Source organism: Xenopus tropicalis, chromosome 10 (genome assembly GCF_000004195.4).
Source record: "Xenopus tropicalis strain Nigerian chromosome 10, UCB_Xtro_10.0, whole genome shotgun sequence".
NCBI classification, from domain to species: Eukaryota; Metazoa; Chordata; class Amphibia; order Anura; family Pipidae; genus Xenopus; species Xenopus tropicalis.
In genome coordinates, this window is record NC_030686.2 from 50,167,102 (window position 1) to 50,181,228 (window position 14,127).

General features: G+C 53.2%; 1 protein-coding gene across 2 annotated transcripts in view; it reads right to left on the reverse strand.

The window, feature by feature from the left end:
- gas7 (growth arrest specific 7) overlaps positions 1–14,127 on the reverse strand; it is an 81,432-nt gene that overhangs the window by 38,325 nt on the left and 28,980 nt on the right. The window contains exon 1 of one of the 2 annotated variants that reach the window (XM_031893978.1): positions 4,338–4,529. Coding sequence (XP_031749838.1) covers positions 4,338–4,514 — 177 coding nt within the window. The 5' untranslated portion in view covers positions 4,515–4,529. 2 annotated transcript variants of the gene reach the window in all.

The window sequence follows — 14,127 nt, forward strand, 5'->3', positions numbered from 1 at the left end:
TGCAAGGAGTTGCAGGGAGTTGCAAGGAGTTGCAGGGAGTTGCAGTACAAGGAGCTCTCAGGACACAGGGAAGAGGGTTGTTTCTGCCCAACAAGAAGGAAACCCGCAGCAGCACTTCCATTACAGCACTCGGTGTGTTTAGCCCTGGGGGGCGGAGTTATTGAGTATTTGGGCTGGGGGGGGCGGAGTTATTGAGTATTTGGGCTGGGGGGGGGGAGTGGTAGAAGTGACAGGACCCACATAACACAGGATGTCACTTTTACTGCCACTTTTAACCCCTTATATACCAGCACCGGTCTCCAGTACTAACCCCAGGAAAATTAACCCTTTATGTACCAGCTCATGTCCCCTGTACTAACCCTGGGAGAGTTAACCCCTTATATACTGGAACCAGTCTCCAGTACTAACCCCAGGAAAATTAACCCTTTATGTACCAGCTCATGTCCCCTGTACTAACCCTGGGAGAGTTAACCCCTTATATACCGGCACCAGTCTCCAGTACTAACCCCAGGAAAATTAACCCTTTATGTACCAGCTCATGTCCCCTGTACTAACCCTGGGAGAGTTAACCCCTTATATACCGGCACCAGTCTCCAGTACTAACCCCAGGAAAATTAACCCTTTATGTACCAGCTCATGTCCCCTGTACTAACCCTGGGAGAGTTAACCCCTTATATACCGGCACCAGTCTCCAGTACTAACCCCAGGAAAATTAACCCTTTATGTACCAGTTCATGTCCCCTGTATTAACCCTGGGAGAGTTAACCCCTTATATACCAGCACCGGTCTCCAGTACTAACCCCAGGAAAATTAACCCCTTATGTACAAGTTCATGTCCCCTGTACTAACCCTGGGAGAGTTAACCCCTTATATACCAGCACCGGTCTCCAGTACTAACCCCAGGAAAATTAACCCCTTATGTACAAGTTCATGTCCCCTGTACTAACCCTGGGAGAGTTAACCCCTTATATACCAGCACCGGTCTCCAGTACTAACCCCAGGAAAATTAACCCCTTATGTACAAGTTCATGTCCCCTGTACTAACCCTGGGAGAGTTAACCCCTTATATACCGGCACCAGTCTCCAGTACTAACCCCAGGAAAATTAACCCTTTATGTACCAGTTCATGTCCCCTGTATTAACCCTGGGAGAGTTAACCCCTTATATACCAGCACCGGTCTCCAGTACTAACCCCAGGAAAATTAACCCCTTATGTACAAGTTCATGTCCCCTGTACTAACCCTGGGAGAGTTAACCCCTTATATACCAGCACCTGTTTCCAGTACTAACCCCAGTAAAATTAACCCCTTATGTACAAGTTCATGTCCCCTGTACTAACCCTGGGAGAGTTAACCCCTTATATACCAGCACCTGTCTCCAGTACTAACCCCAGGAAAATTAACCCCTTATGTACAAGTTTGTGTCCCCTGTACTAACCCTGGGAGAGTTAACCCCTTATATACCGGCACCGTTCTCCAGTACTAACCCCAGGAAAATTAACCCCTTATGTACAAGTTCATTTCCCCTGTACTAACCCTGGGAGAGTTAACCCCTTATATACTGGCACCAGTATCCAGTACTAACCCCAGGAAAATTAACCCGTTATGTACCAGTTCATGTCCCCTGTACTAACCCTGGGAGAGTTAACCCCTTATATACCAGCACCGGTCTCCAGTACTAACCCCAGGAAAATTAACCCCTTATCATCTCATGCTGCTTGTACAAACCCATAGAGAGTTAAAGCTTCATATGCGAGTTCATTTTTCCTGTGCCAAACCCAAGGGAGAGTTAACCCCTTATATGCCAGGTGACACCCCCCTACTAACCCCTTATACCCCAGACAATGTCCCCCCATGTCAAAACCAATGGAGCTTTATGCTCAGTTTAACAAATTATCCTTGGGTGATAACTTTCCCTTTTGATACCCAGGGGGCGTGGCCTAGTTATTCTGAAGCTGATTCAGCACCGCCTGATCCGGGGTAAAAATATGCTGTTTCTTTCAAAGAGAAATCTGTTTGGCCAGAAAGGAGTTCCAGTAACCGCAGATTTCCTTTATCTTGCACAACAATGGCCGCGGGAATCAGCAACGTCAGCAATTCCACTAAATGGGGGAAGTTCCCCTTTAAACTTGCTGTTCTGACCCCTAAAGTGAGGTGAAGCGCTCGGGCCTTGCAGGCATTGCTTTCCCTTTAACCTGCCTGCGGGGAGCACAATGGTGCCCGTAACCCCCCCATCTCCCCATGTTAGAGAGCTGCCTGCTGGGGGCACAATGGTGCCCGTAACCCCCCCATCTCCCCATGTTAGAGAGCTGCCTGCTGGGGGCACAATGGTGCCCGTAACCCCCCCATCTCCCCATGTTAGAGAGCTGCCTGCGGGGGGCACAATGGTGCCTGTAACCCCCCCCATCTCCCCATGTTAGAGAGCTGCCTGCTGGGGGCACAATGGTGCCCGTAACCCCCCCATCTCCCCATGTTAGAGAGCTGCCTGCTGGGGGCACAATGGTGCCCGTAACCCCCCCATCTCCCCATGTTAGAGAGCTGCCTGCTGGGGGCACAATGGTGCCCGTAACCCCCCCATCTCCCCATGTTAGAGAGCTGCCTGCGGGGGGCACAATGGTGCCTGTAACCCCCCCCATCTCCCCATGTTAGAGAGCCGCCTGCTGGGGGCACAATGGTGCCTGTAACCCCCCCATCTCCCCATGTTAGAGAGCCGCCTGCTGGGGGCACAATGGTGCCTGTAACCCCCCCATCTCCCCATGTTAGAGAGCTGCCTGCTGGGGGGCACAATGGTGCCTGTAACCCCCCCATCTCCCCATGTTAGAGAGCTGCCTGCTGGGGGGCACAATGGTGCCTGTAACCCCCCCATCTCCCCATGTTAGAGAGCTGCCTGCTGGGGGGCACAATGGTGCCCGTAACCCCCCCATCTCCCCATGTTAGAGAGCTGCCTGCTGGGGGCACAATGGTGCCTGTAACCCCCCCATCTCCCCATGTTAGAGAGCTGCCTGCTGGGGGGCACAATGGTGCCCGTAACCCCCCCATCTCCCCATGTTAGAGAGCTGCCTGCTGGGGGCACAATGGTGCCCGTAACCCCCCCATCTCCCCATGTTAGAGAGCTGCCTGCTGGGGGGCACAATGGTGCCCGTAACCCCCCCATCTCCCCATGTTAGAGAGCTGCCTGCTGGGGGCACAATGGTGCTCGTAACCCCCCCATCTCCCCATGTTAGAGAGCTGCCTGCTGGGGGCACAATGGTGCCTGTAACCCCCCCATCTCCCCATGTTAGAGAGCTGCCTGCTGGGGGCACAATGGTGCTCGTAACCCCCCCATCTCCCCATGTTAGAGAGCTGCCTGCTGGGGGCACAATGGTGCCCGTAACCCCCCCATCTCCCCATGTTAGAGAGCTGCCTGCTGGGGGCACAATGGTGCCTGTAACCCCCCCATCTCCCCATGTTAGAGAGCTGCCTGCTGGGGGCACAATGGTGCCCGTAACCCCCCCATCTCCCCATGTTAGAGAGCTGCCTGCGGGGGGCACAATGGTGCCTGTAACCCCCCCATCTCCCCATGTTAGAGAGCTGCCTGCTGGGGGGCACAATGGTGCCCGTAACCCCCCCATCTCCCCATGTTAGAGAGCTGCCTGCTGGGGGCACAATGGTGCCCGTAACCCCCCCATCTCCCCATGTTAGAGAGCTGCCTGCTGGGGGGCACAATGGTGCCCGTAACCCCCCCATCTCCCCATGTTAGAGAGCTGCCTGCTGGGGGCACAATGGTGCTCGTAACCCCCCCATCTCCCCATGTTAGAGAGCTGCCTGCTGGGGGCACAATGGTGCCTGTAACCCCCCCATCTCCCCATGTTAGAGAGCTGCCTGCGGGGGGCACAATGGTGCCCGTAACCCCCCCATCTCCCCATGTTAGAGAGCTGCCTGCTGGGGGCACAATGGTGCTCGTAACCCCCCCATCTCCCCATGTTAGAGAGCTGCCTGCTGGGGGCACAATGGTGCCCGTAACCCCCCCATCTCCCCATGTTAGAGAGCTGCCTGCTGGGGGCACAATGGTGCCCGTAACCCCCCATAGGAGAGGGGCTGAATAGAAAGACAAGGAATAAAAAGTAACAATAACAATAAAACTGGAGCCTCACAGAGCAATAGGGTTTGGTTGCCGGGGTCAGTGACCCCCATTTGGAAGCTGCAAAGAGTCAGAAGAAGGGAAATAATTCAGAAATTATAACAAATAAACAATGAAGACCAATTGAAAAGCTGCTTAGAATTAGCCATTCTATAACTTGAAGGTGCCCCCCCTTTAATGCCGTGCGTCCCCCCCACATCAGCTCCAGTTCCGCTTACCAATTCCACTCCGGTTGGACCCGGCGCCTCCCCGAACCCCGAGACCTCCTGCCCCACCGGCCCAGTAACGAGGGGAAGGGTTGGAGAGACGGACACGGGAGATGCTTCTCCAACATCTGATCCTTCCTCCCTTTGTCGTCGGGCTGAGAACTTTCTATTCAGGGGCAGTTTAGTCATTGGGGGGGGGGGGGCAGGAAACTGGGGCCTCATTCATACTTTCTCCCCGTTATGGTGGCCAGAAGGGCACCCAGGCCAGTTGGCTTTTAAGGTCAAGTTTGGTTGGAACAAAGGGACGTGTTGTATCCCCCAGACTTGGCTCCAGGCTCATCCCCGCAGCACAGGGGCATCAAATACCCCAGGTCCCTGTTTGGCACGGGACATGCCCACCCATCGTGCCCCCAAAGGCCACCAGTTCCACTGGGACTGTCAGGGCCCATTAAAATAATGACCCCCAAAAAAACAGTCCTATAAGTACTTTTACAGACTACAAATCCCATGATCCTCTGCGGCACAGCTGGAATACCAACCATTTCCTGCCTCTGGGAGAATCCAGTACCACAACCGTCCCATTAACCCGAGTCCCATTGGGTCTCAGTGAGAAGGAACCAGGTTCTCCCCTATTTAGTGGGATATAAGTGACAGTTTAGCAGGGAGGTCACCGGGAGGTTCTGATCCACCGGAAACATTAAATACGAGGATTGGGGTGAGCTCAGCCCACAGGAATTTGGCACAAAGCTGCCATTGTGTTCCCTTCACTTACAGTTTGCAGGATAATTCAGTAGCCGAATAAAGGGCAACTAACCCTGTGCCTGGCTAATTATTTACTTGTTATATAGCAGAACTGTCTGTAGTGACGGGGCCCAATCCTTTACTGTCCCCATCTTGCCCTACTGTCTCCCTCTAGCCCTACTGTCTCCATCTTGTCCTGTCTCCATCTTGTCCTACTGTCTCCATCTTGCCCTACTGTCTCCATCTTGTCCTACTGTCCCCATCTTGCCCTACTGTCTCCCTCTAGCCCTACTGTCTCCATCTTGTCCTGTCTCCATCTTGTCCTACTGTCTCCATCTTGTCCTACTGTCTCCATCTTGCCCTACTGTCTCCATCTTGCCCTACTGTCTCCATCTTGCCCTACTGTCTCCATCTTGCCCTACTGTCTCCATCTTGCCCTACTGTCCCCATCTTGTCCTACTGTCCCCATCTTGCCCTACTGTCTCCATCTTGTCCTACTGTCTCCATCTTGTCCTACTGTCTCCATCTTGTCCTACTGTCTCCATCTTGCCCTACTGTCTCCATCTTGCCCTACTGTCTCCATCTTGCCCTACTGTCCCCATCTTGCCCTACTGTCTCCATCTTGTCCTTCTGTCTCCATCTTGCCCTACTGTCTCCATCTTGTCCTACTGTCTCCATCTTGTCCTACTGTCTCCATCTTGCCCTACTGTCTCCATCTTGCCCTACTGTCCCCATCTTGTCTTACTGTCTCCATCTTGTCCTACTGTCTCCCTCTAGCCCTACTGTCTCCATCTTGCCCTACTGTCTCCATCTTGTCCTACTGTCTCCATCTTGTCCTACTGTCTCCATCTTGCCCTACTGTCTCCATCTTGCCCTACTGTTTCCATCTTGCCCTAATGTCTCCATCTTGCCCTACTGTCTCCATCTTGCCCTACTGTCCCCATCTTGTCCTACTGTCTCCATCTTGTCCTACTGTCCCCATCTTGCCCTACTGTCCCCATCTTGCCCTACTGTCTCCATCTTGCCCTACTGTCTCCATCTTGCCCTGCTGTCTCCATCTTGCCCTGCTGTCTCCATCTTGTCCTGCTGTCCCCATCTTGCCCTGCTGTCTCCATCTTGCCCTGCTGTCTCCATCTTGCCCTGCTGTCTCCATCTTGCCCTGCTGTCTCCATCTTGCCCTGCTGTCTCCATCTTGCCCTTCTGTCTCCATCTTGCCCTACTGTCTCCATCTTGCCCTACTGTCTCCATCTTGTCCTACTGTCTCCATCTTGCCCTACTGTCTCCATCTTGCCCTACTGTCTCCATCTTGCCCTTCTGTCTCCATCTTGCCCTACTGTCTCCATCTTGTCCTGCTGTCTCCATCTTGCCCTGCTGTCTCCATCTTGCCCTGCTGTCTCCATCTTGCCCTGCTGTCTCCATCTTGCCCTGCTGTCTCCATCTTGTCCTGCTGTCTCCATCTTGTCCTGCTGTCTCCATCTTGCCCTGCTGTCTCCATCTTGCCCTACTGTCTCCATCTTGTCCTACTGTCTCCATCTTGCCCTACTGTCTCCATCTTGCCCTACTGTCTCCATCTTGCCCTACTGTCCCCATCTTGTCCTACTGTCTCCATCTTGTCCTACTGTCTCCATCTTGTCCTACTGTCTCCATCTTGTCCTACTGTCCCCATCTTGTCCTACTGTCCGCATCTTGCCCTACTGTCCCCATCTTGCCCTACTGTCCCCATCTTGCCCTACTGTCTCCATCTTGTCCTACTGTCTCCATCTTGCCCTACTGTCCCCATCTTGCCCTACTGTCTCCATCTTGTCCTACTGTCCCCATCTTGCCCTACTGTCTCCATCTTGCCCTACTGTCCCCATCTTGCCCTACTGTCCCCATCTTGCCCTACTGTCCCCATCTTGCCCTACTGTCTCCATCTTGTCCTACTGTCTCCATCTTGCCCTACTGTCTCCATCTTGTCCTACTGTCCCCATCTTGTCCTACTGTCTCCATCTTGTCCTACTGTCTCCATCTTGCCCTACTGTCCCCATCTTGTCCTACTGTCTCCATCTTGCCCTACTGTCTCCATCTTGTCCTACTGTCTCCATCTTGCCCTACTGTCCCCATCTTGCCCTACTGTCCCCATCTTGCCCTACTGTCTCCATCTTGTCCTACTGTCTCCATCTTGCCCTACTGTCTCCATCTTGTCCTACTGTCTCCATCTTGCCCTACTGTCTCCATCTTGCCCTACTGTCCCCATCTTGCCCTACTGTCTCCATCTTGCCCTACTGTCTCCATCTTGCCCTGCTGTCTCCATCTTGCCCTACTTTCAGGGAATCCCAGGCTAGACCCCAGAGCTTACAATCAGAAATAACTGCGGGGTATCTCTTACTAAGCAGCTCAGAGAGACAAATCCCCAGACAAAGCCACTTACTATGTAAATCCCCCTAATCCCATGTTCCCAGTAGGCCGCCGCCCGGTGTGGCCCCCCCATTCCCAGGAAACACTGGGGCTGTTTGTGTACGTTGGTTCCGACCATCCTGTTTCCTTCCTCCGGCCGAACAGAGAAACCACCGACCCCAACAATCAGCTTCTCCCCTCAGCGCCCCCCCCCCCCAATGAGGGTTAATGAGAGGGGCTACGAGGGGTTAAGGCCAAGCGGAAACGACTTTGTACAAAACATGGAAAACCCCCCCGTTACACGGAGCTGACAAAATACAGAAGTGGTTGGGAAGGGTTAAATGACTCAGAATCCCTCTCATTGGGGGAAACCACCCAGGATATTGGCCAATCCCATTGCTCAAATGTTCCGAGTTTCATAACTTGCACGTTTCTCTCTGACCATCAAATACGGTGAATTCAAAGCAATTTCCCAAACAGTTACAGGGGGGGGTACACACGATGGGATTGGTCGCAGGCACTGGCCTATCATGAACTAGGAACCTTAGCAGCCAACCCATGCCGAGGATACAGAGGGGTACGGTAGATAATGGTATGGCCCAACCTGTGGCAGCTAAAGGCTATGGGGCCCCAAGCGCAGGGCTGTAGTCCCTATAGAGGCCCCTAGGGGCCCATGCCGGGGCAGCAGCAAAGGTCAACAAGTAGTTGCACCAATGAATAAAACATAAAGTGGGTTGGGCATATAGGGGTGGGAGGGGTTTTGGCATAATGGGGAAAATCAATGGTGGCATCAATTTCCCCCAATCCATGATCAACCCAAACCCCTCCCACCCCCATAAGCCCAACCCACTTTGTGCCCCATGAATTGCCTGTACTTTGGGGCCCACTGTGCCATGGGAACCCGAGAAACACCATCCGGGGGCCCCGGCCATGTTGGGGGGTGGAGCTTCCAAGTCAATAACCTCTATAGACGGAGCCAAAGGGCAAGTAAACCTGCCCCCCCCCCCCAATATCAGATTATTTATATGCAGATTCTGTTAAACACCAAATGTTCTGCCAGTAAATGTGAGGCTTCCGCCCCCACGTGTGACCTTGTGCCACGGCCAAGCCGACTTGTGGTTTTAGCACCTTCTCCTTCCCCCCCTGCCCCCCCCAAGGTGCCACTCACAATATTAGGTTTCCATGGTTCCTGCAGCCCCAGCAACGGTTTATTTTATAGAGAAATTCTAATAAAGTTTCAGTGCTGGATTTATTTCCTGGTGTCGCCCCAGTGGCCCCCCCCCCCCCAATAAACACTGAGACCCCGACCCTCCTCTTCCTCCTCTTCTTCTGTCTCTGGGGAAAATACATTCTCTATTTCCCTGATTGGCACCAAACTCTTACTGGGAATTATATCATATAACTGGGAAAGGGGCGGGGTTACACAGTCAGTCCCTCCCAGTGCAGTAGGTACAGTGGGTTCCCTGGGTATCTGGGGGAGGTACTTCCTGTGCAGGGGGGAGAGGGGCGGGGTTACACAGTCAGTCCCTCCCAGTGCAGTAGGTACAGTGGGTTCCCTGGGTATCTGGGGGAGGTACTTCCTGTGCAGGGAGGAGAGGGGCGGGGTTACACAGTCAGTCCCTCCCAGGGCAGTAGGTACAGTGGGTTCCCTGGGTATCTGGGGGAGGTACTTCCTGTGCAGGGGGGAGAGGGGCGGGGTTACACAGTCAGTCCCTCCCAGGGCAGTAGGTACAGTGGGTTCCCTGGGTATCTGGGGGAGGTACTTCCTGTGCAGGGGGGAGAGGGGCGGGGTTACACAGTCAGTCCCTCCCAGGGCAGTAGGTACAGTGGGTTCCCTGGGTATCTGGGGGAGGTACTTCCTGTGCAGGAGGGAGAGGGGCGGGGTTACACAGTCAGCCCCTCCCAGGGCAGTAGGTACAGTGGGTTCCCTGGGTATCTGGGGGAGGTACTTCCTGTGCAGGAGGGAGAGGGGCGGGGTTACACAGTCAGCCCCTCCCAGGGCAGTAGGTACAGTGGGTTCCCTGGGTATCTGGGGGAGGTACTTCCTGTGCAGGGGGAGAGGGGCGGGGTTACACAGTCAGTCCCTCCCAGGGCAGTAGGTACAGTGGGTTCCCTGGGTATCTGGGTATCTGGGGGAGGTACTTCCTGTGCAGGGGGGAGAGGGGCGGGGTTACACAGTCAGTCCCTCCCAGGGCAGTAGGTACAGTGGGTTCCCTGGGTATCTGGGTATCTGGGGGAGGTACTTCCTGTGCAGGGGGGAGAGGGGCTTTATATAGCGAGTCCTGTACTCAAATACCCAGCAACGACATTTATAGTGAATTTCTTACCACTAAAATGGGGTATAGGGCAGAATTGTACCACAATAGCCCCTATAGCGGCGCCAGAGCGCAAGCGAATAGCAAATAACGGAGCAAATCCCGCCTCCATCTTGCAGAAGGGCAATAAGGAGCAATAAATACACAGGGAAGGGCAATTTCCCCTTTAGAGCCGGCTCTGCCTGAACACGCGGCTTCATTATGTAACGAACTAATTACTCACCGTAATTGCCAATAACCGCGACCCTCCCTCGCCGGAGCTTCCTAATGCGCCGTAATGAGCTCACAATGCTCCAGCCTATTAGTCGCTATGCGCAGGCTGCTAATTATGCCTCTGTAACGAGGGGGGGGGGGATCATTTAGAGACATTAAAACTTTGTGTTGGGGGGGGGGGCAAGTGCACATACTGTATATATATATATATTTGTATTTATCCGCGGAACCTTCTACTGGTTCTAGAGCAAATGGCGCCACTGGGCAATAATGAAGCCAACATGGCAGATACCAGTGTAACCGCTTCTGTGGGGGGGTCAATGGTAAAAAGGGCCCCAATAGGGGGCAATGGCTGACTTGGCACCCCGGGGCCCCGTACAAGGAGGATCCTTTTGCAGGGGTGGGGCCCCTGTTTGGAACGTTCCGTATTTGGGTTGTTTACTTGTTTGCTGCTAATGCTAATGAGGGCGGCTCCTCGTTAATTGGGACGTTAATCTGACAGTAAGCGCGGCTGTGGCCCTTTATTCCGGTGCCTGTGTGTGCGGGCGAGCCAGACCGGTTCTGTCAGTGTTGGGATTGGCAGGCTGTGTATCTGCCGTGTTTAGGAACAAAATCAAAACAAACAGCAGGGAGATGGGCTGCTCCTTCCTGACTCATGCCGGAATGTTCCATCTGCGGGGGGCACCATGATACAGGCATCCCAGCGTTACAGCTGCCAAGCAATGAAGTGGTTGATAAATGTGTAACACCAGTTATTTGAGCCCCCTCTCCCCTACCCCAATAATCATTCTGACTTCTTCATTAGGGATCCTCTGGGGCCGGCCTAGTAACCCTACCCCAATAATCATTCCGGCTTCCTTATCTGGGATCCTCTGGGGCCGGCCTAGTAACCCTACCCCAATAATCATTCCGACTTCTTCATTAGGGATCCTCTGGGGCCGGCCTAGTAACCCTACCCCAATAATCATTCCGGCTTCCTTATCTGGGATCCTCTGGGGCCGGCCTAGTAACCCTACCCCAATAATCATTCCGGCTTCCTTATCTGGGATCCTCTGGGGCCGGCCTAGTAACCCTACCCCAATAATCATTCCGACTTCCTTATCTGGGATCCTCTGGGGCCGGCCTAGTAACCCTACCCCAATAATCATTCCGACTTCCTTATCTGGGATCCTCTGGGGCCGGCCTAGTAACCCTACCCCAATAATCATTCCGACTTCTTCATTAGGGATCCTCTGGGGCCGGCCTAGTAACCCTACCCCAATAATCATTCCAACTTCTTCATTAGGGATCCTCTGGGGCCGGCCTAGTAACCCTACCCCAATAATCATTCCAACTTCTTCATTAGGGATCCTCTGGGGCCGGCCTAGTAACCCTACCCCAATAATCATTCCAACTTCTTCATTAGGGATCCTCTGGGGCCGGCCTAGTAACCCTACCCCAATAATCATTCCAACTTCTTCATTAGGGATCCTCTGGGGCCGGCCTAGTAACCCTACCCCAATAATCATTCCGACTTCTTCATTAGGGATCCTCTGGGGCCGGCCTAGTAACCCTACCCCAATAATCATTCCGACTTCTTCATTAGGGATCCTCTGGGGCCGGCCTAGTAACCCTACCCCAATAATCATTCCAGCTTCCTTATCTGGGATCCTCTGGGGCCGGCCTAGTAACCCTACCCCAATAATCATTCCGACTTCTTCATTAGGGATCCTCTGGGGCCGGCCTAGTAACCCTACCCCAATAATCATTCCGGCTTCCTTATCTGGGATCCTCTGGGGCCGGCCTAGTAACCCTACCCCAATAATCATTCCGACTTCTTCATTAGGGATCCTCTGGGGCCGGCCTAGTAACCCTACCCCAATAATCATTCCGGCTTCCTTATCTGGGATCCTCTGGGGCCGGCCTAGTAACCCTACCCCAATAATCATTCCGGCTTCCTTATCTGGGATCCTCTGGGGCCGGCCTAGTAACCCTACCCCAATAATCATTCCGACTTCCTTATCTGGGATCCTCTGGGGCCGGCCTAGTAACCCTACCCCAATAATCATTCCTGCAACTGTTCCCTTCTTACTGATACAGAGAGAGCAGAAGGGGCAGGAGAGATACCCCGGGGATACAATGATTCCCTAGGCTTCCTAAGCAATTAGCTGCCAATGGCGCCTGTGTCTCGGCTCAGTACAATGGTGCCCCTCAGCGTTGGACCAGTAGTTGGGGTTTCGCTACAGCAGCTCTTATTAACTAGTTGGGGTGCTGCCCCTTTAAGCACAGGGGTGGGGGACTCCGCCCCCCTATAGTAGCTACAGAAACCACAGAGACTGAGTGATGACAGTTACTTTGTATATTAATCCCCTCTAACTCCCCCCCGGGGCAGATCTGATCCCCCAGTCGCTACCCATTTCCTGAACCCCCCTCCTGTTCATGGTTTATATGTGGGAGCGGCCCCCCCACTAATCCCCAGCCCTCAGCCCCCCCACTAACAATGGGCCGCAGCCCAGCAGATTCCTCTCATCTAAGGATTAAGGAGCCAATGAATTGTAAGCAATGTGACAAGTGTTTACTGGGGCTAATCTCATTGGACAGGAGACGGATTCCATGTTTATCCCCCCCCCCCGGGCGTCGCTACAGAACATTCTCTCTGCGTGGGGGGCCTCGGCCTCAGCAGGAAAATGTACAAAATAAAAATGAAATGTTCCAGACTGAATAGGAACTCCCTGCAGCTATAGAGTCAGGCAGGGAAGCGCAATACATCTACATTTACCTACCCCAGCACCCCCGCAGGCCTACTCCTGCCCCTAAACTGCACCTCCATCTGCCCCATTATTATAGTGGGGGTCAAAAGTTATAGTCCCTCCCACGTCCCATTATGACATCACTAAAGGGGCGGGGCCAAGCAGGCACAAGTCTATAAAAGGTGCAAAACAAAGGTCAGAACAGTAAGGTCACGGGAGCGGAATGAAGGGTTCAACCTGAATTTATAGACCCACACAAGCCCCGCCCTGCTATGACATCACTGAAGGGGTGGGGCCAAGCAGGCACAAGTCTATATAAGGAGCACAACGGAGGTGGCAAAATGGCCCAACCGGTGGGTCCCGCGGCCCCTGGGGGCCCCCACTACAATGCAGTAGCTCCTCCCCATAATAAGAAGCATTTCTAATAGTCTTCAGGGATTGGCCGCCGTACCCCTAACACCATTGGCTACAGGCCTCCCACTGCTCTTTCCCGTGTATCTCGCGTACATATGGACAGAGGGAAAACACCATTTGCTATAGAATCTATATGTATGTAATTAAATGCACTAATTAGTCTGCTGATTAACTTCCAACCTCAGATGCATTCCCCGTGGCTCCGCCTTTCATCCCGCCCCCCATTACACACATTAAGCCGGGGGGGGGGGCACATTAATTATTAATCATTTTCTGATCTAACGATAATGAATCTCAGCAGATAAAACCCATGAAACCTGATTGGATTTGGGGAGAGTTTCCCTTTGTTTCCGGCGCCAGAAGCTTCAGTCTCATCTGCTAATTATCCCTTTATACCCGCCGCTAACGAAGGGAGCCTCATTAATCTGCATAGTAACTGTTGATTGTACATAAATACGTTCGTGCGCCGCAGCCTCCCCGCACCAGGGATGGAGCAACTGATAACAAGGCTGTCGCCATGGAAACGCAACTTATTCTTATTACTCATTTCTACTTTGTTTCCCTGGTAATTTGGTAAATGTTTGTTCTGTAGATTCAGCTCTTCCCCCCCCCCCCCCCCCCCCCCCCCCATTGTAAGCAGCAGTCCTGCCCTGCTTTATGGCTGAGATTCTAGCTATCTGTATAACAGAGCATTCTGTCACAGTGGCACAGATCCTATCTGATCCCCCCATTGTAAGCAGCAGTCCTGCCCTGCTTTATGGCTGAGATTCTAGCTATCTGTATAACAGAGCATTCTGTCACAGTGGCACAGATCCTATCTGATCCCCCCATTGTAAGCAGCAGTCCTGCCCTGCTTTATGGCTGAGATTCTAGCTATCTGTATAACAGAGCATTCTGTCACAGTGGCACAGATCCTATCTGATCCCCCCATTGTAAGCAGCAGTCCTGCCCTGCTTTATGGCTGAGATTCTAGCTATCTGTATAACAGAGCATTCTGTCACAGTGGCACAGATC